Raw genomic sequence first — 15,530 nt, 5'->3', positions numbered from 1 at the left:
GAACGTCGGACCCCAGCCCTGGCCCTGGAGATTTTGGAGGGGGCTGAATACACACCCGCTCGCCAGTGCTGCAGTCACTCGCCCGGAGTCAGGCGCCAGGCACGGCTGGTGCCAGGGTCTGGGTAGCGCTGGGCTGGGCTCAGACTCAGCCAGCTCTCAGCATAGCTTTCCCCTCCCGCCGAAAGCGCCCCTCCCTACCGCAAGGGGGCGGCGGGGCGCAAGGCTCCCCAGGCCCTAATCCCTGGGCACGCGCTCACCGCGAGCAGGGACTGGGAGGCGACAGGCAGCGAGGGGTCACCGTCGCGTGCGCACCGTGCCGTGGGCGGGCGCGCGCACGGAGACACGTGGGGCGGGGGCTGTATTATCTGCGCCCGCTACCCCTCTGCCCAGCCGGCGTCGAGCTCGGTTGCTATGGAGATAGCGTGGTGGGCGTGCCCGGAAGGCGCCCCGTCGTGCGGGCAGGAGGAATTGGGTTGCTATGGATACGGCGTGAGGACCCGGCCGCGTCCCGACTGAGCCGGGGGAGACTCCGAGCGCCCCATGGGGCCGAAGCGGCCTAAGAGCGGCGGCAGCTCCACCGGGGGGCCCGGGGCCGCTGCCAAGAACTGGGAGGCCGGGCTGGTGTCCGCCCGCCTGGAGGAGGTGAAAAGGGGGCAAGGCAGAGGGGGGCACAGCGAGGTCTGGGTGTAGAGGGGCAAGTGGGGGCTAAGGGGGCAAGGAGGGGCACGGTTAGGGTTGCCAGGTTCGGTTGGACGTATTCCTGGAGACTCCAGGACAGTCCTGGAGGGTTGGCAACCCTAGGTGTGGCGTGGGCTAAAGTGGGGAAGGGTGGGGCATAGTGGGGCCTCGGGAAAGGGGGGAAGTGGGGATTAAGGGGGCGAGGAGGAGCCGGGAGGGGGCGTGGCACAGTGGGGGCTACAGGGTGAGGGGGCCCAGTGCAACCCTATACTTATAGACATGAAGATCTATGTCGTTACACATACATATATAAACCTTTTTGATACAATAACTAAATACCATTGCTATATATCAAAAACTATACTAATTTATAATTATACATAACCATTATTTTTATCATAAATACCTTTTTTTTAAAACTACATATAAAGACAGCCCTGGAGCTCTTTTTATCTCCAGGAGTAGAGAATTCATTATAAAACTCATCATTGGAGACAAGAAAATTACTTGATGTTCTGGTTCACAGAAGGTGTGTAATTAGCAAACATCATATTCACTCACTTTGCCTTTGGAGATGGGGATATGTATACTATACTACAGTATGTTGATCTTTCCCTTCAAACATGAACTGATGGTTGGAAGGCACTAGAGGCTACTGTATGTTCTCAGTAAGCTCGGCCCTCTTCATAGTATACCTTCTGAGGACAAGAATAGAAGTAACTTTTTCCCATTGAATAAATTATTGTGTTTGCTTATTTCTGTTGAGGGTAAACTAATTCAAGAATTTATATTAGTGGTGCTAAAATATTTGTGTAATATAGTGGGACTCTCCAGGTACCCATCCTTAAATTATACAGTAGTAGAAGAAGAACAAATTTAAAAAGATAACCTTCGTGCACTTTGCACACTGTATAAAGGAAAAGCAGACAAACAGATTTTCTCTCTTTTTCTTTTTGAGACTTTTCTTTCTGAGACTGGATGCCAAGTTTCAGTTCAGAGTGAACTTTTATAAGCTGCTGAACAACTAGGTTTGATGGAGGTGCTGACACAGCATTAACTGTAGCGTTGAAAATGTGAAGCTATAATTTTCCTACTTGAGCGTGTGTGTAGCTAAAAGACCCTTTTTTATGGTGTGTGAGGATCTAAAAGAATATTTAGGTTTCCAGGTCCTATGTAAATAATGTAATTCTAATAAATCTTAACTTGCTAGAAAGAATTTGATTTCAAAATAGTGTAGCAGTTTAGCAAACAATAATATTTATGTAGCATATGTTTTTCTAGCACTGCTTTTGCAAGTGAGACAAATGGCTTCCATGGCCTTTCTGTTTATTGGGTCACTGCTGTGCCCCCTCTAGGAATTGGGGTGACCTCTATTTAAGCAGATAAGTGTATGGACTTTTAAATAAAGCAGGCTGCTTTAAAAACTGGTTGAACAATTTACCAGTAACTGTACTGATGCCAAGTTCTCTTTTATATATTTATATTTATACATTTACCTAAAAAGACTGCTTTTAATAACCAGATATTGGGAGTTTAATTCACAATCAAACATAATGTTTTTTTAAAGTAAGTGCTGCTCAACAACTCTAAAGACTGAAATCCCCCATTTTTCTCCAAATAATGAATCTCAACCCTTATTTTTAAGAGTGAGAGGGTAAGTTATTCTTGATTGCCTGTTCAGTTGTTGGCCCTGAGATTGTTAACGAGGCAGTGAAATGTCAATTAGTTCTACTTATGGTGGTGGCTTTTGTGATGTGGACATTGTCCACTGGAAATTGGACCAGGACCATCAACTTGTTTCACAGGAGGCCAACAGCCATCACATTGCAACAGCTTTTGGTCACTACTACTACTACTAAAATGCTTTGCATTTTAACTGGCCATAATAATATGCTCCAAATTCTATTAATCTCCTTTTAATATCCTTGATCTATTTGTTTATTGCATACAAAAACTACATTAAAGGAACATTACAATTGAAAAGTCAAGCGCTCAAAAGTTAGGAAATGCTAGAATTAAGGTTGCCCATGCACTGGCACCTTTGTGTGTGTTCATTATGGTAATCTTCCACTTTGCAAACTTAATGTTCTTTTAATGTAGTTTTTTTTTACATAATTTCCTTGGTTTAAAAAAAAAAAAGCAAAATGGTGAAAAAAATCCATCATGTATCACCATGGTGACAACACCCATGAGGGTCATTAACAGGGTTGGAACCTTTAGATCTGCAGCACAGATCTCTCCCACTTGGACTAATGGACTATAATTGGTAGGAGGAGTTTGTAGTCTTCAGTGTAGACCAGCATTAGTGGATATGAGAGCTGCTTTGCCAGTGGGTTTCACAGATGTTAGCTGATAGCAAAAGAAGAACATAAGAATGGCCCTACTGGGTCAGATCAAAGGTCCATCTAGCCCAGTATCCTGTCTTCCGACAGTGGCCAGTGCCAGGTGCGCCAGAGGGAATGAACAGAACAGGTAATCATCAAGTGATCTGTCCTCTGTCACTCATTCCCAGCTTCTGACAAACAGAGGCTAGGGAAACTATTCCTGCCCATCCTGGCTAATAGCCATTGATGGACCTATCCTCCATGAATTTATCTAGTTCTTTTTTGAACCCTGATATGGTCTTGGCCTTTACAACATCCTCTGGCAAGGGGTTCCATAGATTGACTGTGTATTGTGTGCAGAAATACTTTCTTTTATTTGTTTTAAACCTGCTGCCTATTAATTTGATTTGGTGACTCCTAATTCTTGTGTTATAATAAGTGGTAAACAACACTTCCTTATCTACTTTCTCTACACCAGTCATGATTTTATAGACCTCAATCATATCTCCCCTTAGCCATCTCTTTTCTAAGCTGAAAAGTCCCACTCTTATTAATCTCTCTTCATACGGTAGCCATTCCATACCCCTAATCATTTTTGTTGCCCTTTTCTGAACCTTTTCCAATTCCAATATATCTCTTTTGAGATGGGGCAACCACATTTCATAGAATCATAGAATATCAGGGTTGGAAGGGACCTCAGGAGTCTTCCAGTCCAACCCCCTGCTCAAAGCAGGACCAATCCCCAACTAAATCATCCCAGCCAGGGCTCTGTCAAGCCTGACCTTAAAAATGTCTAAGGAAGGAGATTCCACCACCTCTCTAGGTAATGCATTCCAGTGTTTCACCACCCTCCTAGTGAAAAAGTTTTTCCTAATATCCAACCTAAACCGCCCCCACTGCAACTTGAGACCATTACTCCTTCTTCTGTCATCAGCTACCATTGAGAACAGTCTAGATCCATCCTCTTTGAAACCCCCTTTCAGGTAGTTGAAAGCAGCTATCAAATCCCCCCTCACTCTTCTCTTCCACAGACTAAACAATCCCAGTTCCCTCAGCCTCTCCTCATAAGTCATGTGTTCCAGTCCCCTAATCATTTTTGTTGACCTCCACTGGACTCTTTCCAATTTTTCCACATCCTTTTGTCGTGTGGGGCCCAAAACTGGACACAGTACTCCAGATGAGGCCTCACCAATGTCAAATAGAGGGGAACGATCACGTCCCTCGATCTGCTGTCAATGCCCCTACATATACATCCCAAAATGCCATTGGCCTTCTTGGCAACAAGGGCACACTGTTGACTCATATCCCGCTTCTCGTCCATGGTAACCCCTAGGTCCTTTTCTGCCGAACTGCTGCCTAGCCATTTGGTCCCTAGTCTGTAGCAGTGCATGGGATTTTTCCATCCTAAGTGCAGGACTCTGCACTTGTCCTTGTTGAACCTCATCAGATTTCTTTTGGCCCAATCCTCTAATTTGTCTAGGTCCCTCTGTATCCTATTCCTACCCTCCAGAGTATCTACCTCTCCTCCCAGTTTAGTGTCATCTGCAAACTTGCTGAGGGTGCAATCCACACCATCCTCCAGATCATTTATGAAGATATTGAACAAAACCAGCCCGAGGACTGACCCTTGGGGCACTCCACTTGATACCGGCTGCCAACTAGACATGGAGCCATGGATCACTACCCGTTGAGCCCGACAATCTAGCCAACTTTCTATCCACCTTATAGTCCATTCATCCAGCCCATACTTCTTTAACTTGCTGGCAAGAATACTGTGGGAGACTGTGTCAAAAGCTTTGCTAAAGTCAAGTAAAGCATCCACTGCTTTCCCCTCATCCACAGAGCCAGTTATCTCATCATAGAAGGCAATTAGATTAGTCAGGCATGACCTTCCCTTGGTGAATCCATGCTGACTGTTCCTGATCACTTTCCTCTCCTCTAAGTGCTTCAGAATTGATTCCTTGAGGACCTGCTCCATGATTTTTCCAGGGACTGAGGTGAGGCTGTCTGGCCTGTAGTTCCCAGGATCCTCCTTCTTCCCTTTTTTAAAGATGGGCACTACATTAGCCTTTTTCCAGTCGTCCGGGACCTCCCTCGATCGCCGTGAGTTTTCAAAGATAATGGCCAATGGCTTTGCAAACACATCCACCAACTCCTTTAGCACTCTCGGATGCAGCGCATTCGGCCCCATGGATTTGTGCTCATCCAGCTTTTCTAAATAGTCCCGAACCACTTCTTTCTCCACAGAGGGCTGGTCACCTCCTCCCCATGCTGTGCTGCCCAGTGCAGTAGTCTTTGCACACAGTATTCAAGATGTGGACGTACCATGGATTTATATAGAGGCAATATGATATTTTCTGTCCTATTATCTATTCGTTTCTTAATTATTCCCAGCATTCCGTTTGCTTTTTTGACTGCCACTGCACATTGAGTGGATGTTTTCAGAGAACTATCCACAGTGACTCCAAGATCTCTTTCTTGAGTGGTAACAGCTAATTTAGACCCCATAATTTTATATGTATAGTTGGGATTATGCAGGGCCGGCCCTCAACATTTTGGAACCTGAGGCAGGAAGCTCAAATGATGCCTCCATGCCCCCTTGCTTGGGCCAAAACTTTGAAAGGTCTCAATTCTGCCTTCTTCCTGTTCTAGTCTTCTCATGGTACTGCTCTGCTACCTACCCCAATAAAGGAGAACTAACAACTTAAAATGCCTTGTTCAAAAATTTTAAGTAACACTTAACTTTCGAACGCCTGAACAGCAAATGTAACTTTTCTTGTCTGCATAGTAAAGACTGGCATTTTTATCTGTTTGAATAATCAAAGTGGTGCTTTCCATGCCTTCTTGGTTGCAAAGATTTGAACTGCTTCCTGAAGGTCCACAGTCTGGGCCAGCTCATGCTCTATTGAGATGGTTGCAAGGCTGACCAGCCTCTCCTGTGTCATTGTGGAGCGTAGATGTGTTTTTATGAACTTCAGCTTGGAGAAGCTGCGTTCTCCATTGGCAACTGTTACAGGAAGTGTTAGAAGTATGCGCAGAGCAACAAAAGCATTTGGAAAGAAGGTGGTCATCTTATTTGTGCACATATATTTCAGAACAGCCTTTGGAGTTGATCTTGCTGAAATGTATCTTGAAAGGGCTTTCAGTTCATCACCTAAATCCCTCGCATCAATATCACTCATCTCATCATGTGTCAACACTGTCTCTAGTGCCCTGCATTGCTGCTGTAGGTCTTCTTCAGGTATAGTGTGGAGTTCTGGAATATCATACAACATCCCAAATATACTGCTGTGTTCCTTGAGCTGCATGACACATTCTTCAACTGACTGTATTGCACAGTCTAGCATCTGGTTAAAGAATTCAACTTTGAATTGTTGTTTGGGGTCTCTTATGGGATTATCCCGTGCCTCGTAATCAAAATGTCTTCATCTTCGGTGACTCTTGTATTCTTGAATGGGTGGGAAAATAGCTTCAGCGTGAAGTTCCTCTGCCAACTTCTGTGCACTCTTCAGAACATTTTGAAATCCCTCATCTGATCAGTAAGACTGTAGGTCTGACTTTGCTTTGTCCAGTTGTTCCGTTGCTCCAGTTTTATCAAGGTCAACACCTTGGAGTCTCTTGCTTACAAATTTATTTCAAACAGAATGTCATGCCACAACACTAAGCCACACAGAAATTTGAAGTTATGTATGTTTCTGGTGATTCCATTTCCCTCTGCCACTGTTCTCCCAGAAACAGTTCCTTTCATAGCATTATCTTCCATAATGGCAACTATGGCATCATCTGTCTTCCCAATTTGGTGTTTGATTGGCTTTATCGCCTCCACTCGACTTTCCCATCGTGTGGCACTCAGTGGTTTCAATGTCAGAGAGGATGTTCCCAGATGTTGCTTCAAAATTTGCCATCAGTGAGTTGATGCAGAGAAAAATACATAGATGCTTTGATTTACATTAAAAAATTCAGCAACCTCACTAGAAGCTGATGCTGCATCACTGACCACCGAGTTCAATGAATGAGAACTGAATGGGACAAAAAAGCTCAAGGGTTTAACTCTTGGATCCATGTCTGCACTCCTCTGTTCTTTCCTCTCATGTTAGCACCATTATCGTAGCCCTGACCTCTCATGTCAGCTATCGCAAATCCTGTATCTTCTAGCTTTTTAAGAAACACATTTGTCATATCAGCTCCTGTAGTATCATCAATGTCAATAAATTCTAGAAAATGCTCTCTGACAGTCACCACTGCAGGGACATTTTCACTAGGTTCTGTTTTTGTTACAAAACACATTATTAAAGTCATTTGTTCCATATGGCTGATGTCAGGTGTGCAGTCCAGAATAACAGAGTAATATCTTGCTGACTTCAGATCTGCCACAATCTTCTGTTTGACTTTTGTTGCCAGTAACTGTATGATCTCATTCTGAATTGTTTTTCCAAGGTCGTGGTGTGTGTACATTTGTTGGGTGGTGACTCTTCTTAGATGCTCCTGGAGTACAGCATCAAACTCAGCCATCAGCTCCCCAATTTTAAGGAAGTTTCCATTGTTTGGAACATACAGCTGATCTGAAGTGCCATGGGAGTGCTAGGTTTTGGGTAGCAAGCATTCTTACAATGGCAATGAGCCTTTTCAGAACATTTTGCCAGTAAAGAGACTGTGATGCAATCTTCTCGTGATGCTGGTCATCTATGGTGGCCTTTAACCTTAGTCTCATCTCAAGCTCTTTCCACCTATGGATTGCTCTCTGATGATTTGCTGCCTTCTCCTGGCATGCCAGATTTCTAGCCAGATTTTTCCAGTCCTTTGTTTCTGTAGAACCCAATGTGGCTGGAACATTAGACTGGAAGAGTTTGCAACAAAAACAGTATGCAGCATTCTGGGTTTTTTGAGTACATGAGCCATGGCCTCTCCACTTTGTCACCATTGGGGATTTCATGCCAGTAATGTGTTGGATGGAAACTTCTATTTTCGTTGTCTTTGGGGAACATGAAGTTTTTCACTTGCTGTGGCCCATGCAGTACAAGGAAGTCCCTCAGGCTACTGCTCAAGTGGGTCCACAGTCCTGGATCATCTAGACTTAAGGAACTAAACTCAGCAGCAGCTGTTTCTTGCACCTCCACCACACTCTTCTCTGATCTACACTTTTCTTTCAGGAATGTGTATAGTTACATCCATTTGAGATGGAGATATGGATGCTGCAGTAGCTGCAAGGTCACCTGTACTCTGGCTAACTGGAAGATCAGGCATCTCTTCACCACTCACATCCTCACTGGGGCCGGAAGGCTCACCGTGAACATTTGTGTCTATGTATCTCAGGAGAGCTCCTTCCTGCTTAAATAGAAAAGCTTCCTTTGCTTTCTTTCTTTTTCTGAATGCTGCCTCAGAGGGGTGTTTTCTTCTTTCACTCATGACTGCTGTTCTGTGCCAGCTATAGTGGCTCTCAACACTCAGTTGAAGGGGACAAATAAGCAGGCTGGTATCAGGGCCTGAATGAGGGAAGATATCAACGTCTTAAGGGCCTAACTGGCTCCTGTTATTTCAGTTGACTGCCTGTTCTCCTCAAGTGGGTTCAGGGAAGCAGCAGGAAACAGGAAGCTCCCTGAGAAGCTGTTGTTAATCAGTCCAGGCTCCTGGGGGTGCTAGAGAGGTACATAAGAGGCTCCTCCTCCTCTCTCCCATCAGCTTCTGCTGCTTTCTGTTATTCCCTCTCACCTTTTCTCCTGCCTGCCTGTTATGTCTCTTGTGCCCTCCTTCCTCCAGCACAGCACTCCACCATCTCTGTGCATCTAGAGCAAAGAGAGAGAATACATATGCACCAGCAGCAGCCACAATTTTCTATACTATGGGTCCTAGTGGTGCCCCCCCTACCCCCCCATCAGGCACCTGAGGCAGTCGCCTCAGTTCACCTCATGATAAGGCCAGCCCTGGGATTATGCTTTCCAATGTGCATTATTTTGCATTTATCAACATTAAATTTCATCTGCCATTTTGTTGCCCTGTCACCCCGTTTTGAGAGATTCTTTTGTAGTTCTTAACAGTATGCCTGGGTCTTAACTGTCTTTAGTAATTTTGTATCGTCTGCAAATTTTGCCACCTCTCTGTTTACCCCTTTTTCCAGATCATTTACGAATATGTTGAATAGGACTAGGGTGACCAGAGAGCAAATGGGAAAAGTCGGGACAAGGGGTGGGGGTAATAGGAGCCTATATTTAAAAAAAAGACCCAAAAATCGGGACTGTCCCTATAAAATTGGGACATCTGGTTACCCTAAATAGGACTGGTCCCACAACAGACCCCTGGGGGACACCACTATTTACCTCTCTCCATTCTGAAAATTGACCATTTATACCAACCCTTTGTTTCCTATCTTTTAACCAGTTACCAATCCATAAGAGCACCTTCCCTCTTATCCCATGGCAGCTTACTTTGCATAAGAGCCTTTGGTGAGGGACCTTGTCGAAGGCTTTCTGAAAATCTAAGTACACTATATCCACTGGATCCCCTTGGTCCACATGCTTGTTGACCCCCTCAAAGAATTCTAGTAGATTGGTGAGGCATAATTTCCCTTTACTGAAACCATGTTGACTCTTCCTCAACTAATTATGTTCATCTATATGTCTGATAATATTGATCTTTATTATAGTTTCAACCAGTTTGCCCAGTACTGAAATCAGGCTTACAGGCCTGTAATTGCCGGGATCACCTCTGGAGCCCTTTTTAAAAATTGGCACATTAGCTATCCTCCAGTCATGTGGTACATAAGCTGATTTAAATGATAGGTTACAGTAGTCCTGCGATTTCACATTTGAGTCCTTCAGAACTCTTGGGTGAATACCATCTGGTACTGGTGATTTATTGCTGTTTAATTTATCAATTTGTTCCAAAACCTCCTCTAATGATACCTCAATCTGGGACAGTTCCTCAGATTTGTCACCTAAAAAGAATGGCTCAGGTTTGGGAATCTCCCTCACATTTTCAGCCATGAAGACCAATACAAAGAATTCATTTAGTTTCTCCGCAATGGCCTTATCATCTTTGAGTGCTCTTTTAGCACCTTGATCATACAGTGACACCACTGGTTGTTTAGCAGGCTTCCTACTTCTGATGTACTTAAAAAAATATTTGCTATTACTTTTTGAGTCTTTGGCTAACTGTTCCTCAAATTCTTTTTTGGCCTTCCTAATTGTATTTTTACACATCATTTGCCAGTGTTTATGCTCCTTTCTATTTTCCTCACTAGGATTTAACTTCCTTCTATGATGAGATAACTGGCTCTGTGGATATGGGGAAAGCAGTGGATGTCATATATCTTGACCTTAGCAAAGCTTTTGATACTGTCTCCCACAGTATTCTTGCCAGCAAGTTAAAGAAGGATAGATTGGATGAATGGATTATAAGGTGGATAGAAATCTGGCTAGATTGTCGGGCTCAATGAGTAGCGATCAACAGCTCAATGTCTAGTTGGCAGCCGGTATCAAGTGGAGTGCCCCAGGCGTCAGTCCTGGGGCCAGTTTTGTTCAACATCTTTATTAATGATCTGGATGATGGGATTAATTGTACCCTCAGCAAGTTCATAGATGACACTAAGATGTTGGGGTAGAGGTAGATACGATGGAGTGTAGGGATAGGGTCTAGAGTGACCTAGACAAATTGGAGGATTGGGCCAAAAGAAATCTGATGAGGTTCAGCGAGGATAAGTGCAGAGTCCTGCACTTAGGAAGGAAGAATCCCATGCACCGCTACAAGCTGGGGACCGACTGGCTAAGCAGCAGTTCTGCAGAAAAGGACCTGGGGATTACAGTGGACGAGAAGCTGGATATGAGTCAGCACTGTGCTCTTGTTGTCAAGAAGGCCAACGGCATATTGGGCTGTATTAGTAGGAGCATTGCCAGCAGATCGACGGAAGTGATTATTCCCCTCTCTTCGGCACAGGTGAGGCCACACCTGAAGTATTGTGGCCAGTTTTGGTCCCCCCACTACAGAAGGGATGTGGACAAATTGGAGAGAGTCCAATGGAGGGCAACGAAAATGATTAGGGGGCTGAGGCACATGACTTACGAGGAGAGGCTGAGGGAACTGGGGTTATTTAGTCTGCAGAAGAGAAGAGTGAGTGGGGATTTGATAGCAGCCTTCAACTACCTGATGGGGGGTTCCAAAGAGGATGGAGCTAGGCTGTTCTCAGTGGTGGCAGATGACAGACAAGAAGCAGTGGTCTCAAGTTGCAGTGGATATTCGGAAACGCTATTTTACTAGGAGGGTGGTGAAGCACTGAAATGGGTTACTAGGGAGGTGGTGGAATCTCCATCCTTAGAGGTTTTTAAGGCTCGGCTTGACAAAGCCTTGTCTGGGATGATTTATTTGCTGTTGGTCCTGCTTTGAGCTGGGGATTAGACTAGATGACCTCCTCAGGTCTCTTCCAACCCTAATACTCCATGATTCTATGATTCCACTTTTTAAAGGATACCTTTTTGCCTCTCACTGCTTCTTTTACTTTGTTGTTTAGCCACAGTGGCTCTTTTTTGGTTCTCTTACTATGTTTTTTAATTTGGGGTATACATTTAAATTCAGCCTCTATTTTGGTGTCTTTAAAAAGTTTCCACGCAGCTTGCAGAGATTTCACTTTTGGCACTGTACCCTTTAACTTCTGTTTAACTAACCTCCTCATTTTTGTGTAGTTCCCCTTTCTGAAATTAAATGCTACAGTGTTGGGCTGCTGTGGTGTTTTTCCTGCCACAGGGATATTAAATTTAATTATATTATGGTCACTATTACCAGGCAGTCTAGCTATATTCACCTCTTGGACAGATCCTCTGCTCCACTTAGGGTGGGTTCCAGGACCAGCTGCATCCGAAGAAGTGAGCTGTAGCTCACGAAAGCTTATGCTCAAATAAATTGGTTAGACTCTAAGGTGCCACAAGTACTCCTTTTCTTTTTGCAAATACAGACTAACATGGCTGTTACTCTGAAACCTGTCATTTTGTACTCTGGTATTACTGTATTCCACTGATTATCCTCATTCCACCAAGTTTCTGTGATGCCTATTATATCAATATCCTCATTTAATACGAGGCACTCTAGTTCACCCATTTTATTATTTAGACTTCTAGCATTGGTATATATGCACTTTAAAAATTTGTCTCCTTTTAGCTGTCTACCATTACACGATGTAATTGAATGGGACTCTTTTTTTTTATTTGACTGTTTCTGATCAGACCCTGCCTGTATTTTATTATTTTCCATTCTCTCATCCTCACTAGAACATAGAGCTTCTCTATTAATAGATCCTCCCCTAAGGAATGTCTGAACTAGGTGCTTCCCCAGCCCTTAGTTTAAAAACTGCTGTACGACCTTATTAATGTTAAGTGCCAGCAATCTGGTTCCATTTTGGTTTAGGTGGAGCCCATCCTTCTTGTATAGGCTCCCCCTTTCCCAAAAGTTTCCCCAGTTCCTAATAAATCTAAACCCCACCTCCCTACACCATCATCTCATCCATGCATTGAGACTCTGCAGTTCTGCTTGTCTAACTGGCCCAGGGTGTGGAACTGGGAGCATCTCAGAGATTGCTACCATGGAGGTCCTGGATTTCAATCTCTTACCTAGCAGCTTAAATTTGGCCTCCAGGACCTCTCTCCTATCCTTCCCTCTGTCATTGGTACCTACATGTACCACGGCCACCAGCTCCTCCCCAGCACTACACATAAGTCTATCTAGATGTCTTGAGAGATCCGCAACCTTCGCACCAGGCAGGCAAGTCACCATGCGGTTCTCCTGGTCATCGCAAACCCAGCTATCTATGTTTCTAATGATTGAATCACCCATTACTAATTCTTGTCTCTTTCTAATAGCTGGAGTTCCCTCCCCCGGAGGGGTATCCTCAGTGTGAGAGGATACCACAGCATCATCTAGAAGGAGGGTCTCAACTATGGGATTGTTTCCCTCTGCTCCAGTTAGATGCTCTCCTTCCCTGGGACTTTCATCCTCCTCAAGAATGCTGAGACTGAGGAATTTGGGTTGTATTCCAAGTTCTGAGGGGAGTCTGGTCTACTGGACTTATACTCTGTCCCAGTCTTCTTCCACCTCCTTGGGTCTTTGTCCCCAGTTCCTACAGCCCTCTTTTGGCTCCTTGTCCCAATCAAATCCACTCTGGCTCCATGTCCCAGTCCCCTAGCCCTTCTCCTCCTCACAATCCCTTGCCCCTTTTGGTTCCATATCCCCATCCCAGTCCTCTGCCCTGCACCCTGCTCCTTGTCCAAGTCCCCCACCCAGCTCCTCAACCCAGTCTCCCCTCTTACTAGCCCTCAGGCCTGGCTCCTCATTCCTCTACATTCCAGTCAGGCTATTTCCTCCTTTTCCTCCTTATTGGCTGGGCAGTAGCAGGGGGAACTTTGAGAGCACAGGAGAAACTATCTCCTAGCTCTCAGTTCCAGTGCTTGGTGTTATAGCAATCCTCAGCAGCCACAAAAACCAATTGTAGGGAAAGTTCTGCTGAATCCCTGCTACCTTGGGCTGGAGAATGCTCAATGTAGATGGAATTTTATGAGAATTTAGCTATCGAACTAACAGATCTCTACTGATCTCAAGATTTTTGCAGAGGATTATAACTTAGCCAAATTTAGGACTTTTTTTTCCCCCCAGTGAGAACACAAAGGCACATTCCTGACAATAGGATGACTCCCTGCCAAATTTTGGTTCCTTTCTTCAAAGCATGGAGGTGCTAGAACTTCTCAATGAAACAGTTGTAAGAATTTTTTAACATTGGCAAAACCACATATTTTCTCCATGTTCTGAGAAACAGTTGAAACATTTTTTATGAACTTTTCTAAAAAAAAATTCAGCCTGGGGCATGGAAAACTTCAACCAAAAGTTTAAAGTTTGGCAAAGTTACAAGCAATTGAAAGTAGGATCTTATAATGAGTATCAGGCAATCTTAGTCACAGGTGTCGCTACCTGTGCCCCTTATAATTAGCTCTCCAAAATAGTTATAGACTTGTATAGTGTATGGTGTACAATACTGAGATGAAAGAAAGTATCAAATAAATATCTTTTCTAATAATTGACTGATAATGGATTTAAAGATCTTACAATTTTATCAAACTGTGGGTTACATCTTGTTTTTTGACTGTCAAAGAAGAATAAAGAACTTGTTTTATGTTGTACCGGTTAGCTTAAGCAGTGACATTTCACATTTTAGTGTGTGTTTAAGATTTACTTACAATTTTTTTTAATAAAACAAGAAGTTTAATGTCTGAAAGGAAGTCATTTCACCAATAGTGTTGACTAGCTACGCTAACTGAAGTATAATTTTATTGGTATTTATTAACCAAATCATAGCAAATTTATGCAAGTTTGTTTTAGTAAGAGCCAGAAACTACATGGGAAACGTAAAAAGGGAATGTGGATTTTTCAAAATCTCACATAGTTTGCATTTTTTTTATTTTTAATATATTATATGAATGAATATAAAGCTAGAAGGAATGCTGGCCTTCACATGTCCACCAAGATGGCTACCTTCTCAGAAAATATTTGCTAAGAGAAAGTGAATTCTGAGTATGTTAAAACTCTAACTGCAGGAATAATTGCTCTGTATTATACGTTCTGCATAGATTATATACCACCAGTGAAATATGGATTACATTAGAATGTGAGCATATCCACCAATAACTAGGGCTGCTGGAAACTAGAATCCAGTGATAATGTGGCCATGTATCATTCAAGAGCTAATGAAAATGGGAACTGAGATTCCTTTACAATTGTATCCCATGGAGCAACTGCATGAGTTTGCAAAAACTGCTCATAAGTAGCCTGACTTGGGGGGAGGGGTAGCTCAGTGGTTTGAGCATTAGCCCCCTAAACCCAGGGTTGTGATTTCAATCCTTGAGGGGGCCATTTAGGGATCTGGGGCAAAAATTGGGGCTTGGTCCTGCTTTGAGCAGGGGTTGGACTAGATGACCTCCTGAGGTCCCTTCCAACCCTGATATTCTATGACTTCTTCAGTAATGCCTACTCTAGCTGCTGACTTACCAACTCTCTCCTTCTTGGCAGCAAAGAGAGCCAGGGGCAGTACCACCTATCCTAAGTGTCAAAAAATCATGAGTCAGGCCTCAGAAATCATGAGATTGGCTTAACAATTAGGAAATTTAAACTAAAAATGTTTTTCTTTTGGTGTTTGAGCCTTTGGGCTTCACATTTTCAAGATTTTCTCTGTAACCATTAGGACTAGAAACATAGCTGAGATTCTAATGTAAGCACATGACTCTAGGAGTTGGGGCTTTAAGAAAAACACCAAATACCACAAGAATAAGCAATACTACAAGGAGCCAGACAATCACATTGCCTGGAAAGGGAAATAAAGTAGATTGTCATGGTGTTCCTCCCACCAAAAACTCTTTAGGATGCAGCAGTCTGAAAATGGCCAACTTGCTAGGCTTGTCCAAATGTCTGCTCTAGAATGCTGGTTTACCAGACCCTCCAATGACAAGGGCAGGAAAAGACAAATTTGTCTCCAGGAGCTGCAGAGCAGTTGTAATTAAG

At 43.7% G+C, this 15,530-nt stretch overlaps 1 protein-coding gene across 4 annotated transcripts in view; it reads left to right on the top strand.

Moving 5' to 3' along the window:
- Positions 1-383: 383 nt before the first annotated feature.
- The window catches only part of SPAG17 (sperm associated antigen 17), a 307,861-nt gene continuing 292,714 nt past the window's right edge, over positions 384-15,530 (top strand). For all 4 annotated transcript variants that reach the window (XM_073310300.1, XM_073310290.1, XM_073310281.1 and 1 more), the window contains exon 1: positions 384-642. In XM_073310300.1, the coding sequence (XP_073166401.1) occupies positions 541-642 (102 nt within the window). In that variant the 5' untranslated portion in view covers positions 384-540. The remainder of the gene's footprint in view (positions 643-15,530) is intronic.

This window comes from Lepidochelys kempii, chromosome 1 (genome assembly GCF_965140285.1).
Source record: "Lepidochelys kempii isolate rLepKem1 chromosome 1, rLepKem1.hap1, whole genome shotgun sequence".
Taxonomy (NCBI): Eukaryota; Metazoa; Chordata; order Testudines; family Cheloniidae; genus Lepidochelys; species Lepidochelys kempii.
This window is presented reverse-complemented; position numbering and strand designations above follow the sequence as displayed.